The sequence below is a fragment of the Myxocyprinus asiaticus genome, chromosome 37 (genome assembly GCF_019703515.2).
Source record: "Myxocyprinus asiaticus isolate MX2 ecotype Aquarium Trade chromosome 37, UBuf_Myxa_2, whole genome shotgun sequence".
NCBI classification, from domain to species: domain Eukaryota; kingdom Metazoa; phylum Chordata; class Actinopteri; order Cypriniformes; family Catostomidae; genus Myxocyprinus; species Myxocyprinus asiaticus.
The window spans coordinates 11332428-11359148 of record NC_059380.1 but is presented as its reverse complement, the minus strand read 5'-3'; the positions used below and the strand labels follow the sequence as shown (position 1 = coordinate 11359148).

The following is a 26721-nucleotide window of genomic DNA, read 5'->3' as shown; positions in this document are numbered from 1 at the left end:
TTAAGGGAGGTGGGCATTCGCATTCTCAACTATCTCGACGACTGGCTAATCTTAGCTCACTCTCGAGACTTGTTATGCGCACACAGGGACCCGGTGCTCTCGCACCTCAGCCGACTAGGGCTTTGGGTCAACTGGGAAAAGAGCAAGCTCCTCCCGGTTCAGAGCATCTCTTTTCTCGGTTTGGAGTTGGACTCAGTCTCCCTGACGGCGCGCCTTACGAACAAGCGTGCCCAGTCGGTGCTGACCTGTTTGAAGGCGTTCAAACAGAAAACAGCGATTCCACTGAAACTCTTTCAGAGGCTCCTGGGACATATGGCATCCTCAGCGGTGGCCACCCCGCTCGGGTTGATGCATATGAGGCCGCTTCAGCACTGGCTCCAGACTCGAGTCCCGAGACGGGCATGGCGCCACGGGACACACCGCGTGGCCATTACGTCGGTCTGTCACTGTCTTTTCAGCCCTTGGTCCGACCTCTCGTTTCTACGAGCAGGTGTTCCCCTAGAACTGGTCTCCAGGTGCATCGTGGTCACGACAGATGCCTCCAAAACGGGCTGGGGTGCTGTTTGCAATGGGCACGCAGCCACCGGCCTCTGGACGGGTCCGTGGCTGCGTTGGCACATCAACTGCCTCGAGTTACTGGCAATTCTGCTCGCCCTGCGGAGGTTCCGGCCGTTGATCCAGGGCAAGCACGTGCTAGTTCGGACAGACAGCATGGCAGCAGTAGCATATGTCAACTGCCAAGGCGGTTTGCGCTCCCGCTGTATGTCACAACTCGCCCGCCGTCTCCTCCTCCGGAGTCAGCAGCACCTCAAGTCGCTGCGAGCCACTCATATCCTGGGCAACCTCAACGCTACAATGGACGCGCTGTCACAGCAGGTTTCCCGCAGGGGAGAGTGGAGACTCCACCCCCAGGTGGTCCAGCTGATTTGGAGTCGATTCGTCAGGCACAGGTGGACCTGTTTGCCTCCCAAGAATCGTCCTACTGCCTGCTCTGGTACGCCCTCACCAAGGCTCCCCTCGGCATAGACGCGCTGGCACACAGCTGGCCCCCTGGCATTCGCAAATATGCGTTTCCCCCAGTGAGCCTACTTGCACAGACTCTGTGCAAGGTCAGGGAGGACGAGGAGCAGGTTGTCCTGGTAGCATCTTACTGGCCCCCCCAGATATGGTTCTCGGACCTCACGCTCCTCGTGACAGCTCCCCCCTGGCAAATTCCCCTGAGGAAGGACCTTCTTTCTCAGGGACGGGGCACCCTCTGGCACCCACGCCCAGACCTCTGGAATCTCCATGTCTGGTCCCTGGACGGGACGCGGAAGACCTAGGTGGCCTACACCCGCGGTGGTAGACACGATCACTCAGGCTAGGGCCCCCTCTACGAGGCGCCTGTATGCCTTGAAGTGGCGTCTGTTCGCTAAGTGGTGTTCTTCTCGACACGAAGACCCCCAGAGATGCGCAGTCGGATCAGTGCTTTCCTTCCTGCAGGAGAGGTTGGAAGGGAGGCTGTCCCCTTCCACCTTGAAGGTGTACGTTGCTGCCATAGCAGCACACCATGACGCAGTTGACGGTAAGTCCTTAGGGAAGCACGACCTGATCATCAGGTTCCTAAGAGGTGCTAGGAGGTGGTGAACCTGCAAGCGCTGCCCCAGGAGGAGGCAGACCCAGCCCTGGCGTTGCTGTGTCCGGTGCGTGCTTTGCGCATCTATTTGGATCGCACGCAGAGCTTTAGACTCTCTGAGCAGCTCTTTGTCTGCTTTGGTGCACAGCGGAAAGGAAGCGCTGTCTCCAAGCAGAGGATCGCCCACTGGCTTGTTGATGCCATATCTATGGCATATCTCACCCAAGACATGCCGCCCCAGGAAGGGCTACGAGCCCATTCTACCCGTGGTGTAGCGGCTTCTTGGGCCCTGGCCAGAGGTGCCTCTCTAACAGACATTTGTAGAGCAGCATGCTGGGCAACACCCAACACCTTTGCAAGGTTCTACAACCTCCGGGTGGAACCGGTTTCGTCCCAGGTAGTGGCACGCAACTTAAGCGGATAAGCCCGGGATAGCCGGCCGGGTGTATCGCTTGCACATAGCGCCTTCCACCTCCTTTTGAGCTGAAGACATGTGCTGTTAATTCCCAGTAGCGTTCACAAAACTTGTTCCTGGTTGACTTCCTCCGAGCCCTGTGGCAGTCGAGTTTTCGGAGAGACTCACTGCCGACCCAGTACACGCGCTGACTAAGAGCCCGGTTCTGGGGTAGGTGCTCTGCATGTGGCGGTTCCCTGTAAGGCTAACCCCATGCTATCTATATCTTCCGCTAATTCGTTTCCCTGCTGGCAAACTGCGTCTTCCTTGGGCAGAGCCCCTCTGCCCCAGTCTCCATGTTGTAGTACCTCCTCCCCCATTGGGCAGGACCTACCTTGAAGGCTCTCCACATGGTTGGAAAGACCATGTGACGTATTTTTCCACTTAAATATCCCCCCCTCTCTGGGGCAAGGTGTGGTCTCCGCGGTGTCCTCCCCTTGGGAGGGACACCCCCCGACTAGACCTGGCGGCCCAGTCGGATAATCCCCCTTCTTTTTTTAGGGAGTGGAAAAAGAGAAGGGGAAAAGAGGCCACGACTGGGTTAAGCCCGTCTCTATCTTTGGGTAGTCGACTTGTCCCCAAAAGGGGCCGTTCGACACTCATAACTGCGTTGGGGGAGGTTACGTGTCGACCTGGTGTGCTGGCTATGAGGCACACAGCAAGTCTGCCCACCACACACCGCCAGTTCACGTAACACAGTTCAGCCTTGTGGCGTTTTGTATAGGGACCCCTAGTGTCACTACATCGACACCAACGTTGAGTGAGTGACAGATAGGGAACGTCATGGTTACTGGTGTAACCTCCGTTCCCTGATGGAGGGAACGAGACGTTGGTCCCTCCTGCCACAACGCTGAACTACCCGCTGAAATGGCCAGACCTTATATCGGCTCCTCAGCGTAAAACCTGAATGAGTGGTTGCATACCAGCTCCTTTTATACCCGTATGTTCGGGGGAGTGGCATGCAAATACCACTCGCCAATTTTCATTGGCCTTTTATCAAAGACCAGAGGTGTCTCGGGCTCCCAAGAGTGACCCCTAGTGTCACTACATCGACACCAACGTCTCGTTCCCTCCATCAGGGAACGGAGGTTACACAAGTAACCATGACGTTTTAAAATCCTCATAAGGCCATAAGAACTTTACTTGCCTGTTGACTTTGAGTAATTTTTATAGAAAACAGGCCAATACAAATCCATCACTCTCAGGTGCAGGTTAGCTCCTGACTTTGTAAGTGAACATTAGAAGTACACGCATTTTCCATATTGTGCTGTATAGCAAGTGATTTAGCACATATTGTACACCATTAGCACCCCAGGGAACAGCTTAATGCTTTTAATTGACTCTCTCTACCGTTCTAGTCCCTTGGTTGTTCCTGGGTTGCCAAGCAACAGGATGAAAGGTCATTGAGTAATGAGCCGAACCATTCCCTAGACTGGTGGTTCTATTGTCTATCTCTCCCTCTCTCTTACTATTTCACACCTGATCTCTCTTGATTTCTTTTTTTCATGACTCAAAAGTGTGCGGGCAAGATGCCAGCATGAAGTATTGATCCAAAGTTTGCCTCCATGCAGGTTCACACACACTAACACACACACACACACACACACACACACACACATATATATATATATATATATACACACACACACACACACACACTACCGGTCAAAACTTTTGAAACACTTACTCATTCTTTATTATAATTTTTTTTCTTCACATTTTAGAATAATAGTAAAGTCATCAAAACTATGGAATAACATAAATGGAACTATGGGAATTATGTTGTGACTAAACAAAATCCAAAATAAATAAAAACTGTTATATTTTAGCATCTTCAAAGTAGTCACCCTTTGCTTAGAATTTGCAGACATGTACTCTTGACATTTTCTCAAACAACTTCTTGAGGTATCACCCTGGGATGCTTTTTAAACAGTATTGAAAGAGTTCCCATCTATATGCTGGGCACTTATTGGCTGCTTTTCTTTATTATTTGGTCCAAGTCATCAATTTCAAAAACTTTTATTTTATTTTATTTATTTTTTATTACATTTTAGTTTTTATAATGAAAAAAATTAATATGGTGGCACAATTATATTTTTGTCTACAAAACTAATTTCAAACATTTAAGCATATGCCTTCAGATCAAAAGATTTTTAAGATCATGAGAAACATTTCAGTCAAGTGTTTCAAAACATTTGACCGGTAGTGTGTGTGTGTGTGTTATATATATATATATATATATATATATATATATATATATATATATAGCTAGAAATAGCATTTTAGCTTAGCGTAAACTGACAATTTACACAAGGTTTATTTCTATTTCTTCTGCTCCAAACTTACTTCAAACTTACTTCACTGTCTGCTCAAATGAATGTTTCACATTCAAACAAATGACAATAAAATGCAAAGTAATCTCTTCAGTAATCAAAATAATTTTTGAATGAAACAGTATTCTATATACCAATGATTTAAATTGTGACTGTAGTGGAATACAGTTACTAATATTTTGTAATTTAAATACGTAATCCCATTACATGTATTTCGTTACTCCCCAACCCTATATATATATATATATATATATATATATATATATATATATATATATATATATAGATACACACACACACACACACAGGGGATCTTCACTAGACTTGCTCAATAGCTCACAGTGTGCAAGGAGCATTCCAATCAATACAGTCCACACTGTGGTGCTCTCTCAGATTGCATCAGTGATATAGGCTCAAATAAGTTATTTGGAGCAAACAAAAGAACTAAGCAAACAAAAGCTTGCAAATTAACATTTGTCTGTATAATTGCTTTTAAATAGCCCATAAAAATGGGTGACAGATCTGTTCTGATATGGCTGCGGACAGCTAGAACAACTATGCTAAATACAAATAAAATTCTACTTACTATATAATCATGTATTTAGGATAACAAAATAGGCTTATAAACTTTAAAAATGAGGAGAATGCTTCCCAAATCCTTTGTTTGCATCCAAACTAGTACAAATTAATATGTCACTTGGTAGAAGCTAGCCAAATTTGGCAGATGTCAACAGACAGGTTGTATGTCATGTCCTCATCTGCAAAAACCATGAACAAAATTAAGAAAGGTAAAAGAAAATTCAACCCAGAGTACATTAAATACTAGTTAATCTTGCAATGAGAATGAACATGGTTTGTGATGACCACAATGTGTTTCGTATTGTAAATTAAATATAATAAATAATAATAATAGATTTCAGTGTTTGATTTTAGACATATTTGTTTACTTTTATACAATAAACAAATTTGGTTACTTTGTTGGGTCGCCACTTTACGTCCAAAGTTAAATCTGGGTCCTGAGGCAAACTACAGAGTTATGGGATAATTGAATGTTTTTTGGGAAAGGGTAGGGATGAGAGTGCAGTTTAAGTATTATAATTAAAACAGCAAGTAAAGGCTTTCTTAGTATTAGTAATATTGTAATGATATGTTGTAAAATTCTTACACTAGTCAGACATACACTGGTGGCCAAAAGTTTGGAATAATGTAGAGATTTTGCTCTTATGGAAACAAATTGGTACTTTTATTCACCAAAGTGGCATTCAACTGATCACAAAGTATAGTCAGGACATTACTGATGTAAAAAACAGCACCATCCCTATTTGAAAAAAGTCATTTTTGATCAAATCTAGACAGGCCTCATTTCCAGCAGCCATCACTCCAACACCTTATCCTTGAGTAATCATGCTAAATTGCTAATTTGGTACTAGAAAATCACTTGCCATTATATCAAACACTACTATAAGCTATTTGGTTCGTTAAATGAAGCTTAGCATTGTCTTTGTGTTTGATTTTGAGTTGCCACAGTATGCGATAGACTGGCATGTCTTAAGGTCAATATTAGGTCAAAAATGGTAAAACAAATAAAAAATAAAAAAATAAAAAAAGAAGAAGCAGCTTTCTCTAGAAACTCGTCTGTCAATCATTGTTTTCAGGAATGAAGGCTATACAATGCTTGAAATTGCCAAACAACTGAAGATTTCAGACAAAGGTGTACACTACAGTCTTCAAAGACATAGGACAACTGACTCTAACAAGGACAGAAAGAGATGTGGAAAGCCTAGATGTACAACTAAACAAGAGGATAAGTGCAACAGAGTCTCTAGTTTGATAAATAGATGCCTCTTATATCCTCAGCTGACAGCTTCATTGAATTCTACCCACTCAACACCAGTTTCATGTACAACAGTAAAGAGAAGACTCAGGGGTGCAGGCCTTATGGGAAGAATTGCAAAGAAAAAAAAAACACTTTTGAAACAGAAAAACAAAAAGAAAAGGTTAGAGTGGGCAAAGAAACACAGACATTGGACAACAGGTAATTGGAAAAGAGTGTTATGGATCTTAACCCCAATGAGCTTTTATGGGAACAGCTAGACTGTAAGGTGTGTGAGAAGTGCCCGACAAGCCAGCCACATCTATGGCATGTGCTACAGGAAGCGTGGGGTGAAATGTCACGTGAGAATCTGGACAAACTGACAACTAGAATGCCAAGGATCTGCAAAGATGCCATGGCTGCACGTGTAGGATTTTTTGATGAGAACTCTTCGAAGTAGTTTAAGTTTTTTTTTTTTCAAATTGTAATAGTACTTTTTCATGTTATTAATGTCCTGACTATACATTGTGATCAGTTGAATGCCACTTTGGTGAATAAAAGTACCAATTTCTTTCCATAAGAGCAAAATCTGTACATTATTCCAAACTTTTGGCCACCAGTATAGTAATAAATGCAGTAATCCTCTAACCAACTCTGAGACCTGGTCAGGCAGATAAATAGACTGTAACTGTCTTTAACTTCAATGTTTAGGATTAATAGCACAGAAGCCTTATACATTACCCAGTAATATATAGAAGAAAGATTATATGTCACATCAGTAATTTGATTGAGTGTAAATATTTCCATATTCCTCTGTGCAGATCCATTGATCAGAAGAGAACCGATTAGAAATGCCGCCCAAGCTGCAAATGAATGAGGAACATATATTAATAATCCACATCCCATATCCTCATAAGAGACAAAATATGATTTTAACGGCATTTAAATGGATTGGTTATCTCAAAAGTTCTACATTATTACCTTCAGCCATACTGTTGCAGCATAAATTATGATTGAACGTTGAACTCTATAGCCACGTCTTGCGGATGTTTATGGATTTTTATATGGAGTAATCTAATGAACAAATGCTTTTGGCCTTCAGGTACTCCAAACTATCAGATCCAGCTAACTGGCTCAAAATCAACAGGACCAATGGAAGGATCACCAGCACAGAGGTTCTGGACCGTGAGTCGCCATATATGAAGAAGAACATATATGAAGCAACCTTTTTGGCCGTGGACAATGGTAAAGATTGAGCAAGATTAAAACTTTATGTAAAAGTATCTGTGCATTTAAAAAGTGTCCATGGCACAGTGTAAAAAAATGGATTTAAATGGTTGGATAGGTCAAGTTTGAACTTGAGCAAGTTCAGTTGTCCCATGGAGCCAACAAACAGTTCACAGCCAATTGATTCATATTCTGTGAGCACTCCAACATTTTTCTACTCTGGTTGGATTTAATTATCTTTGCTCTATTCAACCAAAAAGGAGTTCCAACAAAGCTGCCATCCAATCACAGTTGATATGCTTGTCCTTTTTCACCCAAACTCTCTCAAATTGAGAGACTGAAATGGACCTGAACATACAGTGCATCCGGAAAGTATTCACAGCGCTTCACTTCATGTCCAATCAACTGAATTTACCACAGGTGGACTCCAATCAAGTTGTAGAAACATCTCAAGGATGATCAGTGGAAACAGGATGCACCTGAGCTCAATTTTGAGTGTCATGGCAAAGGCTGTGAATACTTATGTTCGTTTTTTATTTTGAATAAATTTGCAAAGGTTTCAAAAACTTCTTTCACATTGTCATTATGGGGTATTGTTTGTAGAATTTTGAAGAAAATAATGAATTTAATCCATTTTGGAATAAGGCTGTAACATAACAAAATGTGGAAAAAGTGAAGCGTTGTGAATACTTTCCGGATGCACTGTAGGAAGTTGCTTTACAAGCTCAGAAATCTTTGCTGGGAGTTAGTATGATTAGGAAATCGACTAATCTATCTGCCTGTCTTGTTGTTTTCCCCAAATGTTTCAATGGTGTCCGTAGAGGCAGGCCTTGTCAGGCATTTTATCCGAACAAAAGTATATTAGGCAAAATCAATATATCTCTTGGGACTAGTATTTTGTCAAGCAGTTGATACAGTTGTCCAGGGTGACGAGTTATATTTTAGGGTCATTTTGGACCTTCTAATAACAGAATTTGACAGAATCAATTTTTATAATATGTAGCCTGTTAGTCTCAAGTCAGGGCTATGGGGAATTAGACAGGCCCTGTTTTCCACAAATGCCCTTCATCTGTGACAGCAGAATGTGTTGTCAGAGTCTGTATATATCTGGCCATTGTGCGGTGTGTTTTTGTGTTTGATTCACACTTAGCCATAGGGAACAGATGTGTCTGTTTCTTCAGGCAACGTTATTACGCTCTGCTGTCCTCTGAGAGGGCCCAGCTCTATTAAAGAGAAAACAGCTTTGTGAAATATTTATGTGCAGTTATCGTTTGTTATTCCTGACACATTTGAGACTTTTCAGACAAATACATAAACTGTAAGATCTTAACCCCTGTGCTCTCCTGACTATCGTTATCTGCTTTCATTTTATTCCTCTCTCTCTCTTTCTCTCATAGGTTCCCCTCCTGCCACAGGAACAGGTACTCTCCAGATCTATTTGATAGATGTGAATGACAACGTGCCTGTCTTAGTTCCCCAAGAGGCTCTGGTTTGTGAGAGGTCACGGCATGGAAATCCAGTGAACATCACAGCCTCTGATTTAGATACAGAGCCCAATGCTGGCCCATATGTCTTTGAGCTGCCCTCTTTCCCCTCCTCTGCTCGCCGTAACTGGACCATCTCGCGTCTGAATGGTTAGACATGAATTTTACATACTTAATGTTCTTCATACTACAAGAGAAACTATAGGATGAGATGGGTCACTCGTATACATATGAATGGGAGAAATCACAATGCTAAATATGGTGGTTGTAGGCATGAAAATCACACCTTAAAAGAGACAGTCACCTTTTTGATTGAGACATCACCTGTCTGCTTTCATGAGAACACACTTGCACTTGCAGGACCAGTCTGAAAAATTGAATTTTTGTGTGTCTTTTTAGCCAAAGAAGCACAATTGATGGTACTATTGTTGTCAGATTATATTGCTAATTTGAAATAAAGTATTTGATTTTAATCTTGACCAAATATTTTGGAGATTTTGGCCTTTCTCCATTTAAGTATATAGCTGTACTTGACTAGGACAAAGCTGCCTGGAAGCTTTATGAATATGGCCGCTGAGTGACCTGTATTGCCTTAAAGGGACTTTGATACTATTTGCAACTAAAGTTGGGGTACTAAAGTCCGGACTCATACTTGAGTATTGCCTCAAGTCTACCTTTATCCATAAATAGATAGTTGCAACCTTGATGTTGACACATTGTTTTTCTTAGTTGTGACGGTTAAAATAAGCTTAAAATATTGTTGTAATGGCTTAGTGTAGAATTAATAGTTGCAATTTGATTTCAGATTTATAAACAGATTCACTTTCTCTGGTTGCATACTGATCAGCCACAACATTAAAACCACCTGCCTAATATTGTGTGCCCCTCGTGCTGCCAAAACAGCGCCAACCTGCATCTCAGAATAGTATTCTAAGATACTATTATCCTCACCACAATTGTACAGAACGGTTATCTGAGTTACCATAGACTTTGTCAATTCGAACCAGTCTGGCCATTCTCTGCTGACCTCTCTCATCAACAAGGCATTTCCGTCCACAGATCTCCCACTCACTGGATGTTTTTTGTTTTTGGCACCATTCGGAGTAAATATAGAGACTGATGTATGTGAAAATCCCAGGAGATCAGCAGTCACAGAAATACTCAAACCAGCCATCTGGTACCAACAATCATCCATGCGATTATCTAATCAGCCAATCGTGTGGCAGCAGTGCAGTGCAAATCATGCAGATACGGATCAGGAGCTTCAGTTAATGTTCACATCAACCATCAGAATGGGGAAAATTTTTTATCTCAGTGATTTGGACAGTGGCATGATTGTTGGTGCCAGCTGGGCTGGTTTGAGTATTTCTGTAACTGCTGATCTCCTGGGATTTTCACACACAACAGTCTTTAGAGTTTACTCAGAATGGGGCCAAAAAACAAAAAACATCCAGTGAGCAGCAGTTCTGTGGATGGAAATGCTTCATTGATGAGAGAGGTCAATGGAGAATGGCCAGATTGGAAGTCGTCCTGGTTTCTTTCGTAACCTCCATTCCCTGATGGAGGGAATGAGATGTTGTGTCAATGTAGTGACACTAGGGGTCACTCTTGGGAGCCCCAAACACCTCTGCTTTTTTTTAAAAAGGCCAATGAGAATTGGCGAGTGGAATTTGCATGCCACTCCCCCGGACATACGGGTATAAAAGGAGCTGGTATGCAACCACTCATTCAGAGACCAGGTCCCGGCCATTTCAGCGGGTAGTTCAGCGTTGTGGCAAGAGGGACACAACGTCTTGTTCCCTCCATCAGGGAACGGAGGTTACGAAAGTAACCAGGACGTTCCCTATCTGTCACTCACTCGACGTTGTGTCGATGTAGTGACACTAGGGGTCCCTATACAAAATGCCACAACTAGCTGAACTGTGTTACGTGAACTGGTGGTGTGTGACAGGCAGACTGCTGTGTGCCTCATAGCCAGCACACCAGGCCATCACGTAACCTCCCCCAACGCTCTTATGAGTGTCGAACAGTCCATCAGGAACAAGTTGACTGCCCAACTATAGGGACAGGTTAGCCCAGCTGAGGCCTCTTTTCCCTCTCTTTTTTCCCCAAAAAGAGTGGAATTTGTTAACTGACTGGGAGCCATAAGTGTCTGCGTCAGGGGGTGTCCCAAGGGGAATACACCACGGAGACCACACCCCACCCAAAAAGAGGGGGTATTTTGAGTGGAATATGTCACATGGTCTTACTGAGTCTTGTCGGAAGTATGTCATGTGGAGATGTCCCATGGTAGGTCCTACCCGAAGGGGGAGGATTTTCTACAGAGCATGGCGAGCCCTAGCCTGAGTGATCGTGTCTAATACCACGGGTGGTAGGCCACTTAGGTCTTCCATGTCCCATCCAAGGGCCAGACATGGAGATTCCAGAGGTCTGGTCACGGGTGCCAGATGGTGCCCCATCCCTGAGAAAGAAGGTCCTTCCTCAGGGGAATTCACCAGGGGGGGCTGTCGCGAGGAGTGTGAGATCCAAGAACCACATCTGGGTGGGCCAGTAGGGTGCTACTAGGATGATCTGCTCCTTGTCCTCCCTGACCTTGCACAGGGTCTGTGAAAGTAGGCTCAATGTGGGAAACGTGTATTTGCATAGTCCAGGGGGCCAGCTGTGTGCCAGCACATCTATACTGAGGGGTGCCTCGGTCAGGGCATACCAAAGCGGGCAGTGGGAGGATTCCCGGGAAGCAAACAAGTCTACCTGTGCTCGACAGAATCAACTCCAAATCAGCTGGACCACCTGAGGGTGGAGTCTCCACTCTCCCCTGAGGGTAACCTGACATGACAGCATGTCCGCTGCAGTGTTGAGGTCGCCCCGGTTGTGAGTGGCTCGTAGGGACTTGAGGCGCTGCTGACTCCAGAGGAGGAGACGGCAGGCGAGTTGTGACATGCAATGGGAGCGTAGACCGCCTTGGTGGTTGAATGTACGCTACCGATGCTGTGTTGTCCGTCCGTACGTTATGTGCTTGCCCTGGATCAACAGCCGAAACCTCCGCAGGGTGAGCAGTACTGCCAACAATTCTAGGCAGTTGATGTGCCAACACAGCCACGGGCCAGTCCAGGAGCCAGCGGCTGTGTGCCCATTGCATCCGGCACCCCAGCCTGACTTGGAGGCATCTGTTGTAACCACGACGCGCCTGGAGACCTGCTCTAGCGGAACCCCTGCCCATAGAAATGCAAGGTCGGTCCAAGGCTTTTGGGCATGCGGTGAAATTAAATGAAAACGAAACAAAAGATTCTCCTCCCGGCCCTCCACCGGGTGATGGAGTGGTCTGCTCACCAGCTCCAGAGAAGCGGGTCTCCTTGCCCCTGGGTCACCAGTCTCAGGGGTGCTTCGAAGCCTTCCTCGGGTTCTTGGTGGCCGACCGTGAGATGGGTGGTGTCTGCTTCCTGCGCTGAGCTCCACGCCGGGGTCAGGCCACAGGGGTGGGCTGTGGCGGAGCCGGTGTTGTAGTTGCAGGAGGATGCCCTTGGCGATGAGCAGACGGGGTGTGGGGTCTTGAGCCATGCCGGGGCAGGATGTGCTGTATGGGCTCCGTCTGCTGCTTCCCCACCGAGAACTGCTGGGCAAAGTCCTTGATGGTGTCGCTGAATAAGCCAACCTGGGAGATGGGGCGTCAAGGAACTGTGCCTTGTCAGCTTCACGCATCTCAACCAAGTTGAGCCAAAGGTGGCGCTCCTGGACCACCAGGCTGGACATCGCCTGCCCGAGAGACCGCGCCGTGACCTTCGTCACCCGGAGAGCGAGATCGGTCGCCGAGCGCAGTTCCTGCATCAATCCCGGGTCAGAATTACCCTCATGCAGTTCTTTTAGCACCTTGGCTTGGTGTACTTGCAGGAGAGCCATGGCGTGCAGGGCAGAGGTGGCCTGTCCAGCGGCACTGTAGGCTCTAGCCATCAGGGACGATGTAAACCTACAGGCCCTGAACGGGAGTTTCAGGTGCCCGGGCCAGGTGGCTGCGCTCTGCGGACACAAGTGCACCGCAAGCACCTTATCCACCTGGGGGATCACTGAATACCCCCTGGCCGCTTCGCCATCGAGGGTAGTGAGAGCGGGGGAGCTGAAAGACCGAGACCGGGCAGTAAAAGGTGCCTCCCACGATCTTGCCAGCTCCTCATGCACTTCCGGGTAGAAAGGAACGGGGGCCCAGGAACCAATCATCAAGCCACGAGGGAGGGTTCCACTCTAGCCTGACGCTCGCGGCCGCCCGGGAAAGCATGTCCATCATTTCCACGTCAGCCTGGGACTGGGCGACTTGTCCCGAAGGAGGAAGCCTAGTCGAAGCCTCTGCGTCTGACTGGACGAGCCCGCTCTCCGGTGCTGCGCTCTATAACTCGTCTTCTTCCCGGGCTCTGAACGAGATGTTGAACTCGCCCTGAGATGAGCCGGCGACCTCGTCCAAGTGCCCGACCGGGGCAAGCGAGAGTGCTGGGGAATGGGAGGTCCGTGGGGGGATACCCGGCGGAGGTGGTCCCATTGAGGTCCCCAAATTGCCCCCAGTGCAAACCGGCATGACCTCATACCCATAGGTAGAAGGACCAAGGCGGGGAGCCGCTGGGTTGGCTTGCTTTCTTACAAATGCAAGCTGCAACCACAACGTTGCCATGGTCATGTTCTCGCAATGAGGACAAGACCCATCCACGAATGATGTCTCCGTGTGGGCAGCGCCCAGACACGTAAGACAGCGATCGTGGCCGTCAGAAGCGGAGAGATAACGACCACAACCAGGAATAAAACACAAACAGAAAGGCATCTTTAAAAATACGTTCCGTGTGTGCCACTCTTTTAGAAAGAAAATATACTCTTTTTAGAATATACTCTTTTAGTTGTTTCTGCCGAAGCGCCCAGGGGCGTTCTCTGCACTCCACGGGTGCAGAGGGGGAGAAGCCACTGAAATGCACCGTAGAATCCAGCAGATGAGGTGAATGAACTTCGCGGATGAATTCAGCTTCAATGAATAGAACCGCTCGGCTCCAAAGAGAAAATCTGAATGAGTGGTTGCATACCGACTCTTTTATACCCGTATGTCCGGGGGAGTACAGTAACTCAGATAACCGCTCTGTACAATTGTGGTGAGAAGAATATAATCTCAGAATTAAATTGTAAGATGCAGTTTGGCACTGTTTTGGCGGCACAAGGGGGACCTATACAATATTAGGCAGGTGGTTTTAATGTTTTCACTGATCGGTGTATAAAGCTATTGTAATATCACAAACATTTGCTTGGAAAAGTACAGCATGCATCAAACACAACCTGTTTACATTTAGACTAAGTGTCTCTCCGTCACCCCAATTAACACGCTTACCATTCCTGTTCAACATTTTTTACTGTTTCGCTCAAATGCTGAAACACAGCATGTGAAAATTTCTGCAGCTGCACTAAGTGAATACTTAATGAGACAAGCATTGTTTAGTTTAAGGTTGGTTGTCTGTTGTTAAATAACTCACAGTAACATTCTAGAACCTCTAGAATGCGAAACCTACTCTGGAGCAGTGCTTTATAACTCTCAAGTGTTATACAGTACTGTGCTTAACCCAAGGTTAATAGTGGCAGTAATTCAGGGTTAAAAGCATGTTAACCCAGGGTTAAGAGTAGTGTGAAAAGTCTACAGTTTAATCCTGCGGAAAAAAAAGGTATAAACTTATGTTAGTGAAGTGCTTTAAGGAGCTAGGGTGCTTAAGTAAACTGGAATGTGAGAAAATGAGCGAATTTTGTAAAAAATAAAAACAAAATTAAAAAAAATACGATTTTCTTTTTTAAGAAAACATCTGAAACATTCAGTGATCATTGCTCAACACACAACTAAAAGTGCCATATTTAGCATTCCAGTCTTCCCATTTCAATCAATAATATCCATGTTTGCTATATCTTTCTCTTAGGCAACTATGCCCAGTTGAAACTGCGGATCCCGTACCTGGAGGCAGGCATGTACAGAGTCCCTATTTTAGTTTCCGACTCTGGAAACCCTCCCCTTTCCAACACTTCAGTCTTGAAGGTGAAGGTGTGTCCTTGCGATGAAAATGGAGACTGCACTGCGGTTGGGGCAGTGACTGTTGCCGGCTTGGGAACTGGGGCTATCATCACCATTCTCATCTGCATCATTATACTGCTCAGTAAGTGGATGGAAGGTTGGATGGATGGATGGGTGGACCAAGAATCTTTTCCATACAACATGCACAGTGATTACTTGCTGACATGTTTAGTTGTAATTTACAAAGTAGATTGGGATTTGAACCCAGGTCCATTTCCACACTAAATGAAATCAGCATTATTAAACTAACACATCTGATTCTTTTAGAAGTACTAAGTTTGTTACATTTTTTTTTTTTTTTTTTTTTTCTTTGGTCATGTCTCACCTTTACTAGAGCACCAAGTGAACTAGGACTGCCACTGGTGCCCCTTCAAAAAAATATGTGAATGATGCTCTTGTATGTGTATGTGTGTCTTTAGGCATGGTGCTGTTCTTTGTAGTGTGGGTGAAGCGAAGAGAAAAGGAGCGTCAGATGAAACCTTTATTGATTGACCCTGAGGATGATGTCAGGGATAATATACTTAAGTATGATGAAGAGGGTGGAGGAGAGGAAGATCAGGTCAGAGTCGCACACATATGCACACACAGACTTTGCTTTCATAGATTGTAGAGTCAAGGCTGTTTGTAATCATTCTGCTTCTCCACTGTCTGTTGCAAGAACATTTCTGACCCTGTTTTGAGACTGCAACTGGCATATTTTTATTTCGGTTGCAGGACTATGACCTGAGTCAGCTGCAGCAGCCCGAGTCTCTAGATCACATCATGAGCAAGCCCGCAGGTGTACGGAGAGTGGACGAGAGACCTGTTATCCTAGAATCTCAGTACCCTGTGCGACCAACGGTACCACACCCTGGAGACATTGGGGAGTTCATCATTGATGTAGGCTCTGTTTATTTCTTATCACTGAAGATAATCAAGATCAAGGACTTATGCTGAATGTTGCAGAAGTGCTTAAAGGAAGTAGATATGATGTTTCCAGCCTGATCTCATGAAAATTATGTGTTTTTGGTATTATTTATGTAAAATTATATTACGTGGTTCATTATACACATAACCAGGGTTGGGAGGGTTACTTTTGAAATGTATTCCACTACAGATTACAGAATACATGCTGTAAAATGTAATTTGTAACATACTCCGTTAGATTACTCAAGGTCAGTAATGTATTCTAAATACTTTGGATTACTTCTTCAGCACTGGTAGATTTTTTCACTTGTTTTGACTATAAAAACTCTGCCAGTACAGTAAGACAAAATACACATGTTAAAAATACATTCTCTGAAAAACCTAAATATCTTATGCAGTGTTGTTTCTAAAACAAGATAAATCTAATTGATCTTGTTTTAAAGATTTTTAGATATTTTTATAGGAAAACAATAATTTGCCCTAATATCAAAGGTCTTCCTAGAAAAAAAGAAATTATGATCCAACGTGAATTTTCTTGATAAAAAAATATGATCGTGCCTGGTAATGTGCCTGTAAAATGGCTAGAAATAGCATTTTAGCTTAGCGTAAAGCTGACAATTTACACAAGGTTTATTTCTATTTCTTCTGCTCCAAACTTACTTCAAACGTACTTCTCTGTCTGCTTGTATGAATGTAACACATTATAAGAAAGTGTTTCACCGCTGTTTAAACGCACTTTGGATCGCATCATTTATATGTGTAAATGTTTTCCATCTGAAAGGACTAAATATTAAATTAAACAAATGACATTAAAATGCAAAGTAATCTCGTCAGTAATCAAAATACTTTTTGAATGTAACTGTATTCTAATTACCAATGATTTAAATTGTAACTGTAGTGGAATACAGTTACTTATATTTTGTATTTTAAATACGTAATCCCGTTACATGTATTCCGTTACTCCCCAACCCTGCACATAACGCAATATTTCCGAGGTTAAATGTCCACTGCGTGGCACTTAAAGTGAGTTAAATGTTCTCCCAAACAGTTTTTTATAAGGGTAATGATCTATTGAGTTTATATCAACAAAACCTGCCTCCATAAATCTTAAAATAAAACAGATTGTGTCATAAAAGCAAATGTGAGATGAAAAACGCAACGTCATTTAGTGGGGCTTCTGTGACACTTTTAGCTCACTTGTTGACTCATGCCCAGTTCTTCAATTGCAGTGCACTGTCACTATCTACTGTGCAATTTGATCAGAGTCGAACATGGTTTTAAATGTAGTTGGTTATGTAGTATACATTTTTTAATGTATTGCCTTGCACGTCATGCGCTTTAGTGAAAGTGTTTTGATGTCACAAGATAGCATTATGTGAGGAACAGACGTAAATGTTTATGAACTGAGAATCTGCCCTTTTACTTGTGATTAGTATGAAAGTGAGAAAAGTAATTGTTGTAGTAGTAGCACCTAGTGTTTGTTTTACCAGGTAACTGCAATATGTACAACGAGCGTTGTAAAAAATATTTTACAAAAATGTAGCTATAGTATCGTGATTCTATGAGACCAGTTTGGAATTTTCAGTAGGACTTAAAGGGGTTATATGCCCTGCAAAAATACAATGGTGGATGCATTTTAAAAAGCATTTTTACTTCATTACTGTATTTTTATTTTTTTATTTATACAATTATATGTACTTTATCAGAGTATTTCATTTTGGGAAACATTTACTTCTACTCCATTCCAAAGCATGATATGTTGCTTCATTTTAATACATGTTAGATTTGACATATGGATCATGTAGTCAATAAATGGTCAATTATGACAAAATATGGTTTGTAATATAAAATAAGCAGTTCCAGGAACTGTATCTTTATGAGTTTATAACTTGTGATATGGCAAATGCTAAGTATGCTATACAATGCTAAATGCTACCCCAGCTTAAATATAAATGTTATGCCTCATTCTATAAAGAGAATGCACATAGTCTCAGAAAAAGTTGTATATACTCTGGTGTTTTAAAGCAAGTTATATGCAGTAGAGATTATGCAACTTGTGTACATAATCTGTTTACTCAAATAGTGCTTAGTCATTTACTGGAATAATATTTAAATAAATGAAATATTCCGGATTCAGTACAAGTTAAGCTCAATCGACATCATTTGTGGCATAATCTTGATTACCAAAAAAAAAAAAAAAAGGATTTAGATTTTTCGAAGAAAAAAACAACAACTAAAATCTAGGTTATAATGAGGCACTTACAATGGAAGTAAATGGGGCCAATTCGTAAATGTTAAAGTTTTTTTTTATTTTTTACATTTACTCTATTTTTTAAAAGTATTGGCATAAGAAGTAAACTATATGTGTTTTAACATGATTTTAGTGTGCTAAAATCGCTTACTAACCTTTTGTTTGTGTAAAGTTATATACAATTTGTCCTTATGCTGCAAACTCTAAAACAACCAGGAAAAAATGATGATTTAAAAAACTTTACAGCTCAAATAATACATGAGTTTTAACAGAAGAATGAAGTGCTTTTATAAAATTATAAGCTTTACATATCTGCCTTTAAACCCTCCAAAAATTGGCCCCATTCACTTCCATTGTACATAAGTGCCTTACTGTACTTCATCCACCACTGCTGAAATGCTTGTGTAATTATAATTGTGTTAATTTTCTATTGCATCTGTTCTGACTGCTGTATCATATGCTTCCTCCCTCTCTCTCACTCTCTCTCTCTCTATTTCTCTCTTGCACGCTTGTGTTAGGGTCTGCGTGCGGCAGATAATGACCCCACTGCTCCCCCCTACGACTCCCTGCTGGTGTTTGACTACGAGGGCAGCGGCTCCACAGCAGGCTCTGTCAGCTCCCTGGACTCCTCCAGCTCTGGGGAACAGGACTACGACTACCTCAATGACTGGGGTCCACGCTTCAAAAAGCTGGCAGACCTCTATGGAGGCGGAGGGGAGGACTAAAGATGAGAACTACAGGAAGCTGGAGGGGAACAGAGAGGGCCAGGAGGGACAAATCACTTCTCAGATGTTTTATCTGAGTACGCCAAGCCTCTGACGCGGGCTGAATATCTCTTAAAAAAGTTCCTCTGCAAGCTACGGATGCATCAAGAGGGGGAGATTTTTGCCCTGCAGCCTGCTCTGGACCTTTGCTGCAATCCACAAGTATTTTATGGCTTTTTACAATATTTCGCATTGTGGTTTCTTAAGTGTTGTTTTGTCATTCCTCTCGGACTGCCTGGAGGTGGAAGACGGAATTGAGACGTGACAGGGATGGTGAACTCTCTGCGCACAGGAGTAAAATAAAAAAACGAGTCTGCGCACTCTCTTTCTCTGTTTGCTTTATCACTGAGGAGAGTTCCACACACACTTTTTCTCTCAACTTGAATTTCAGTAGAACAGAAGCACTGTCGTTGATAAAGTGCCTTTTGTGGTGTGTTTTGTATCGGACTCCTGCAATCTCAGGGTCGGTTGCCATTTTGAAAAGTTTCTTCTGATGGGTGCACACTCTCATTCCTGTCTGCTCCTCTCTGCTACTTTTCCTTTCCTTTCATCCCTGCATTAACGGTGCAGAATGCCTCTTTGACTGCCATGTGACAAACAAACAAAAGGAAATGGAAGATGTTTTGTCAAGACTTCTGTTGATAAAGACAGTGACTCATTGTCCCTTGAGAAATCTCATTCTCCCATGAGATATTGGAGTGTAAGAAGTACAGTGATCCAATTCTAAAATCATAATTAGTTTTTTCTAAAATACTTGACCGACCACAACCATATAATGTTATGTTGTGTAATGGTTGTGTACAAAATAAAGGTCTTTATTTTTAAAGAAGAAAAAACATTAATGGAGAATGCCTATTAGCTCATACTCTTGCTTGCCTTGTGCGATTTTGTGTTGCGTTCCAATTTGTAAAGGTAATTTAGGCATGACAAGTTGTCAGACAGCGAGACTAAACACGATGGCTGAAGAAATCTGACTCTAAATGGATTGCATCTGAAGAAATCTTTTTTTTTTTTTTTTTTTTTTTTTGTCTTGAACATTCCCCTTTTCTAACTTTGTAAGTTGATTAAAATATTATACGTGCATGACTTCTTTCAAAACAATGTCTCAAATCTCTCGCACTTGTTCCTCTGTGATCAGAATGTGATAAGTAGTTGGCAAAGAATATACACCATAAATATAATCTGAAAAAAATAAATAAAAAACAAAACAAAAAAAGATTAAAAAATATGTTTTAAATGCTGTAAAGTACTTATTTTTGAAGTATTATCTGAAACATTTGCTGCTTTTCAAGCTCTGAACTGGGCTAAATGACCCTATGGTTTTAAGTGTGTGTGTTTGTGTGTGTGTGTGTGTGGGGGGGGGGGGGGGGGGTGGTTAGGTTTAAGTGGTTTACGAGGAAATGTTTTAGGTTACAAACTGGTAATTACAAGGGTATTATGCTATAAATGTGGTTTATGAGGACATTTCTAGTGTCCCCATAATTCAAATAGCTTAAAAAAACAAACATACTAAACGATGTTTTATTGAAATGTAAAAATGCAGAAAGTTTTTAGGTTTAGGGGTAGGGGTAGGGGATAGAATCTATAGTTTGTACAGTATAAAAATCATTATGTCTATGGAGAATCCTCATAATGATAGCTGCACCAACATATGTGTGTGTGTGTGTGTGTGTGTGCGCTTGTATGTGTTTTGGGGGGTGAGTGTGTGTGCTTGTCTATAAAATGTAGTATTTTTACATGTTTTTATATGTTTGTGTTTTGTATTATTATTATTTTTTTTTCCTTAGGTTTCAAGTTCTGTTGGCTATTAGAAATGCAGCAGCACTCATTTTGTTCTGTCTTGCTGAGGAAAGTGTCTTATTTGTTGTTTCCCTGGGTAAGGGTCTAAACCTGCATTGCAGAGAAGCTTAAAAGTTATGCCTGCTCCACCATTCAGTGTAACTGATTTCTCTTTCCATCTCAAGTATTGGATGTGCTTTAGAGAATAAACAAACACAGTTTTTTCCATATCCATGATTCTTTCTTTTGCATGAGTGAGTTTACACTTTTACGTCATCAAGTGACAATTTACTTTAGTTTATAAATGAACAACCTGGTCTCATAGAATCACATTACAATAGCTACATTTTTGATAAATGAGTTTTATTTGCCTCGTTCATCGCGGCAATGTTCTGGTGAAAAAAACACTAAAGGCACAACAAGTTTTATTCACAAATCAACAGTACAATGGCAGATTAACAGTTCATAAACACTTATTTTTTGCTCTGTTCCTCACACAGTGCTATCAAATGACATCGAAACACTTTTACTATAGCGCTTGATTTTAAAAACGATACATTACATGCTTGCATTACATGACCAATTGACCAAAAGTTCAGCCATGATACTCTATGTGGCACAAGCTGATAGGTGTCTGAACTTGTTATCTGTTAGCCAGTTGGCATGCTCACGTCTGACATGTTAAGCTAATTGGCTTGCATGGTGTAAGCTGATTGGTTCTTTGACAGAGAATCGGGTAGCCAATCAACTTGCATCTCTTTCTTTGTATAACATTTAAGTGGTTCATTTTTGCAAATAAGCCAGTTTGACTGCAGCATGCTGCAAGGTTTTTTGTTCAGGTGGTGCTGGGGCTATTTCTAACAGCTTGTACGGTAAGTTCAGTTTTTGGCCATGACACATAGCAGCACGTCCTTAACAAGGTAAGCCTTTGCCAAATCTGTCTGGCATGCATCGCTATCTTAGGTCAATAGATTAAAAGCATACAGCTAGTCTAAGTCACTAGTTAAATAAACTCTGGGCTTTCCTGGTTCAGTTACACATAATGGGTTAGGTCACTAGCCATTTAAGATATTCGGCTAAGCAGGCCGAGGCACGCAGAAATTTAGTTCATAAGCGTTAATCCGTTTGGCAGTGGCCAAGGCACACATAGCTTACACTCTGTGTACGTGACTTTTTGGAGCAGCAGCAGTACATAAGTCTTGCCGATAGATCTGCTTGGTTTGGGGGATTGTGATTTGTGTTTATGTGTCATGCATTTTGTGCAGCTTCCCTACATTGTATGGAGATTTTTTGTAATGTCTAATGTCATACATACTTGATACAGTGTGTCTTGTGTTTTGTTTAATTGTGTTGCAGCAGCAGCATGTCCACATGCTAACTCAGGATGTATGTGTTTTCTAGCAGAAGAAGTCTCCGTACTTGCTCTGTAGCAGCAGCAGCTTAGCAGATCTAGTCAGCCAAGACCAATATCCCAACATTACCCACATTAAAATGCTAAATCTTTCCAAGAGTTGTCATAACTGAACTACATTTACAAGCTTATTCCAACACGACTAAGTTGCGCGGTAACTGAAATGATGTGGAAGACCAACACGGAAGCCATAAGTGTCATAGAAGCACCACAAAATGACGTGGGTGCATCATCTAATGCGTTTTTCATCTCACGTTTGCTTTAATGACACTATTGGTTAGGATTCGGTTTAGGGGGTAGGGTAGGGATATTGTTTATTTATTTTATTTTAAACTAGAAAAACTGATTTAATTCACATTTGCTGTTAATGACACTATTGGTTAGGTTTTGGTTAAAGGTTTATGTTAGGGAGGTTACATGGTTTTGTTAATGTAAAACTCTATAGAGCATTAACCTTAAAAAAAAATTATTCTTTTTGGGAGAACATTTAACTTGCTTTTAACCAACATGATCACATGGGAAGTCGGCATGTTGTTTTCTAGAGTTCCAGTACCCTAGGATTGGTCACATTATGCCAACTCACTGACAAACTCCATCTCCTATCAGACATTTTTGCATTGGTTCACGCGTTTACCTTCCCTTATGGTGTGACAGGAAGCATGTTGCGTCATCAGTGTGGAAGAGCTGGGTTCAGATTCCACATTGGAACCAGGAAGTAACTGCGTTCACATAATCAGTGACAAGCTTATTTCGGATGTTGAATTTTTTTCCTCTAACTTTGGATTTTTACTCCACTGATGGTTAGGTTTAGGTGTGGGGTTTGGGTTTGGGTTGGGGGGGCATTCCACTTCAGCCTGTACAGATGAAAACAACTTGCTTTTGGCACCCCTCTGTTATACCCAGAAATTAGAGCTCACATGCCCACACGCCCAAAGAAAGTTACCACTTTCACCACTGAGGGCAGTGTTTCGAGTTCAGAATCAGAATCAGAATGAGCTTTATTGCCAAGTATGCTTACACATACAAGGAATATGTCTTGGTGACAGGATCTTCCAGTACACAACAATACAAAAACAGCAACAAGACTTTTAAAAAATTATTAAAATTGAATAAAAAATAGATAAATATTGAAAAGAAAAAAGTATATATAGAATACACAATAGACAATATTTATATATATATATATATATATATATATATATATATATATATATATATATATATATATATATATATATATATATATATATATATATATATATATATATATATATATACATACATACATATATACATATATATATATATATATATATATACATACACACACACACACACATACATACACATACACACACATACATATACACATATATATACATATACTTACATACATACACACACATACACATACATAGTGCAAATATAAATACAAATCGGTTATGTACAGTGCAAGGGAATGTAATGGCAGAAGAGGTAGGATGTGTTGGATAATATAAAAAGACTGTGTATTGCACATTAATTATTGCTCAAAGGGGCAGTTTTAACTGTTCATGAGTTGGATAGCCTGGGGGAAAAAACTGTCCCTGTGCCTGACGGTTCTGGTGCTCAAAGCTCTGAAGCGTCGGCCAGAAGGCAACAATTCAAAAAGGTAGTGGGCAGGGTGAGTGGGGTCCAGAGTGATTTTTCCAGCCTTCTTCCTCACTCTGGAAGTGTATAGTTCTTGAAGGGGGGCAGGGGGCAACCAATAATCCTCTCAGCAGTCTGAACTGTCCTTTGTAGTCTTCTGATGTCTGATTTCGTATCTGAACCAAACCAGACAGTTATTGAAGTGCAGAGGACAGACTCAATGACTGCTGAGTAGAACTGTATCAGCAGTGCCTGTGGCTGGTTGAACTTCCTCAGCTGGCGAAGGAAGTACAACCTCTGCTGGGCCTTTTTCACAATGGAGTCAATGTGTGTCTCCCACTTCAGGTCCTGTGAGATGGTAGTGCCCAGGAACCTGGATGACTCCACTGCTGACAGTGTTGGGGGGTTCCTCCTAAAGTCCACAATCATTTCCACCGTTTTGAGCATGTTCAGCTCAAGGTTGTTTTGACTGCACTAGACAGCCAGCTGTTTAACATCCCTTCTGTATGCAGACTCATTGTCATCTCGGATGAGGCCGATGACAGTAGTGTCATCTGCAAACTTCAGGAGCTTGATAGAGGGGTCCTTGGCCATGCAGTCATTGGTGTAGAGGGAGAAGAGTAGTGGGGAGAGCACACAACCCTGGGGGGCACCAGTGCTGATTGTACAGGTGCTGGAAGTGAATTTCCCCTGTCTCACAAGCTGCTGCCTGTCTGTCAGAAAGCTGGTAATCCACTGACAGACAGACATGGGAACAGAGAGTTGGTGTAATTTAGTCCAGAGAATAGCTGGGATGATGGTGTTGAAAGCCGAACTGAAGTCCACAAAAAGGATGCTTGCATATGTCCCTGGTCTGTCCAGATGATGCAGGATATGATGCAATCCCATGTTGACTGCATCATCCACAGACCTGTTTGCTCGATAAGCAAATTGAAGGGGATCTAGGAAGGGTCCAGTGATGTCCTTCATGTGAACCAACACCAGTCTCTCAAATGACTTCATGACCACAGTCGTCAGGGCGACAGGTCTGTAGTCATTAAGTCCTGTGATTTTTGGTTTCTTTGGGATGGGGATGATAGTGGAACATTTGAAGCAGCATGGGACTTCACACTGCTCCAGTGATCTATTGAAGATCTGTGTGAAGATGGGGGCCAGCTGGTTAGCACAGGATCTAAGACATGCAGGTGAAACGCCATCTGGGCCCTGTGCTTTCCTTATCCTTTGTTTTCGAAAGATGTGGCTCACATCATCTTCACAGATCTTAAGTGCAGGTTGAGTAGCAGGAGGGGGGAGGAGGGGGGTTGCAGGAGGTGTTGGTGTTTGTGTGAATTGAAGGTCAGAATGGGTGTGGGGTGTGAGATTGGGCCTTTCAAATCTACAGTAGAACACATTCAGGTCGTCAGCCAGTTGTTGGTCCACCACAGGGTTGGGGGTAGAAGTCCTGTAATTCATAAGTTGTTTCATGCCACTCCACACTGATGCAGGGTCGTTATCTGAAAACTTGTTTTTCAGCTTCTCAGAGTATCTTCTTTTAGCCACTCTGATTCCCCAGACTTTAAAAAAAAAGAAAAAGACTTTATCCCCAACTCTGTAAGCATCCTCTTTGTCCTGACGAAGCTGCCTGAGTTCCGCTGTAAACCATGGTTTGTCATTGTTAAATGTTAAATAAGTCCTAGTAGGAATGCACATATCCTCACAGAAACTGATATATGATGTAACAGTATCTGTGAGCTTGTCCAGGTCTGTGGCTGCAGCCTCAAAAACACTCCAATCAGTGCAGTCAAAGCAGGCTTGTAGTTCCACCTCTGCTTCATTGGTCCATCTCCTTACAGTCCTTACTACAGGCTTAGCAGATTTTGATTTATGTCTGTAGGTTGGAAGAAGATGAACCAGACAGTGATCAGATAGTCCCAAAGCTGCTCTAGGAACAGAGCGATATGCATCCTTTATTGTTGTGTAACAATGATCCAGTATATTTCTGTCTCTGCTTGGACATGTAATGTGCTGTTTGTATTTGGGCAGTTCACGTGTGAGGTTTGCTTTGTTAAAATCCCCATGAATAATAATAACTGAGTCCGGGTATTGTTGTTCTGTGTCTGTGATTTGATCAGCCAGCTGTTGCAGCGTGGCATTCAAACACGCATTTGGCTCGATATACACACTCACCAGAATAAACGAGGAAAACTCCCGTGGAGAGTAGAAAGGCTTACAGTTAATAAAGAGCGCTTCCAAATTAGGACAGCACATCTTCTTTAACGTTGTTACATCTGTACACCAACTTTCATTGATGTAACAGCATGTTCCACTGCCTCTCATTTTCCCCGTTAACTCCGCAATGCGATCCACTCTGAACAGCTGAAAGCCCAGCAGATGTAACGTGCTGTCCAGAATGGCTTCACTAAGCCAGGTTTCTGTGAAGCACAAGGCAGCAGAGGTTGAAAAGTCTTTTTTTGTGTGGGTGAGGAGATGTAGTTCGTCCGTTTTGTTAGGGAGAGAGCAGAGATTCGCTAGATGAATGCTCGGCAGCATTGTTTGAAAGCCCCGCCGACGGAGCTTGACCAGCGCACCTGCTCGTCTCCCTCGCCTGTGTCTCATAGCGCGTTTAAACAACACAGCCGTGCCTCTGACTAAAATGTCAAACAAAACGTCTTAATATTCAAAATCCGGGAAAAGATTGCTGGTATATGCTGTTGAATATTCAGCAGTTCGTCTCTGGTAAAACTGACTAGAAAAAGATTACTAAACACAGGACAAACAAACAAAAACAACAAAACAATCGAAGCGCTCCACACCGAGGCGGCCATCCACGGCACCATCATGATGTAAGAGTTTTAGTTTTAGTAAGCACAGAACGATTTTACCTAAAGAAAAGTCAACCTACTGTTTCTGATTTCACTGTGAGATCAGTCATTTATTTTGCAAAAATATGGAGTAAATGGAGTGTGATAGTTTCTGATTACACTACAAAACCAG

The 26721-nt window shown here is 42.6% G+C and overlaps 1 protein-coding gene across 1 annotated transcript in view; it reads left to right on the top strand.

The window, feature by feature from the left end:
• The window catches only part of LOC127428278 (cadherin-4-like), a 340076-nt gene extending 319808 nt beyond the window's left edge, over positions 1-20268 (top strand). Inside the window, exons 12-17 of the mRNA XM_051676519.1 lie at positions 7318-7460; positions 8840-9076; positions 14857-15090; positions 15428-15567; positions 15723-15887; positions 18684-20268. Coding sequence (XP_051532479.1) covers positions 7318-7460; positions 8840-9076; positions 14857-15090; positions 15428-15567; positions 15723-15887; positions 18684-18890 — 1126 coding nt within the window. The 3' untranslated portion in view covers positions 18891-20268. The remainder of the gene's footprint in view (positions 1-7317; positions 7461-8839; positions 9077-14856; positions 15091-15427; positions 15568-15722; positions 15888-18683) is intronic.
• The last annotated feature ends 6453 nt before the right edge of the window (positions 20269-26721 follow it).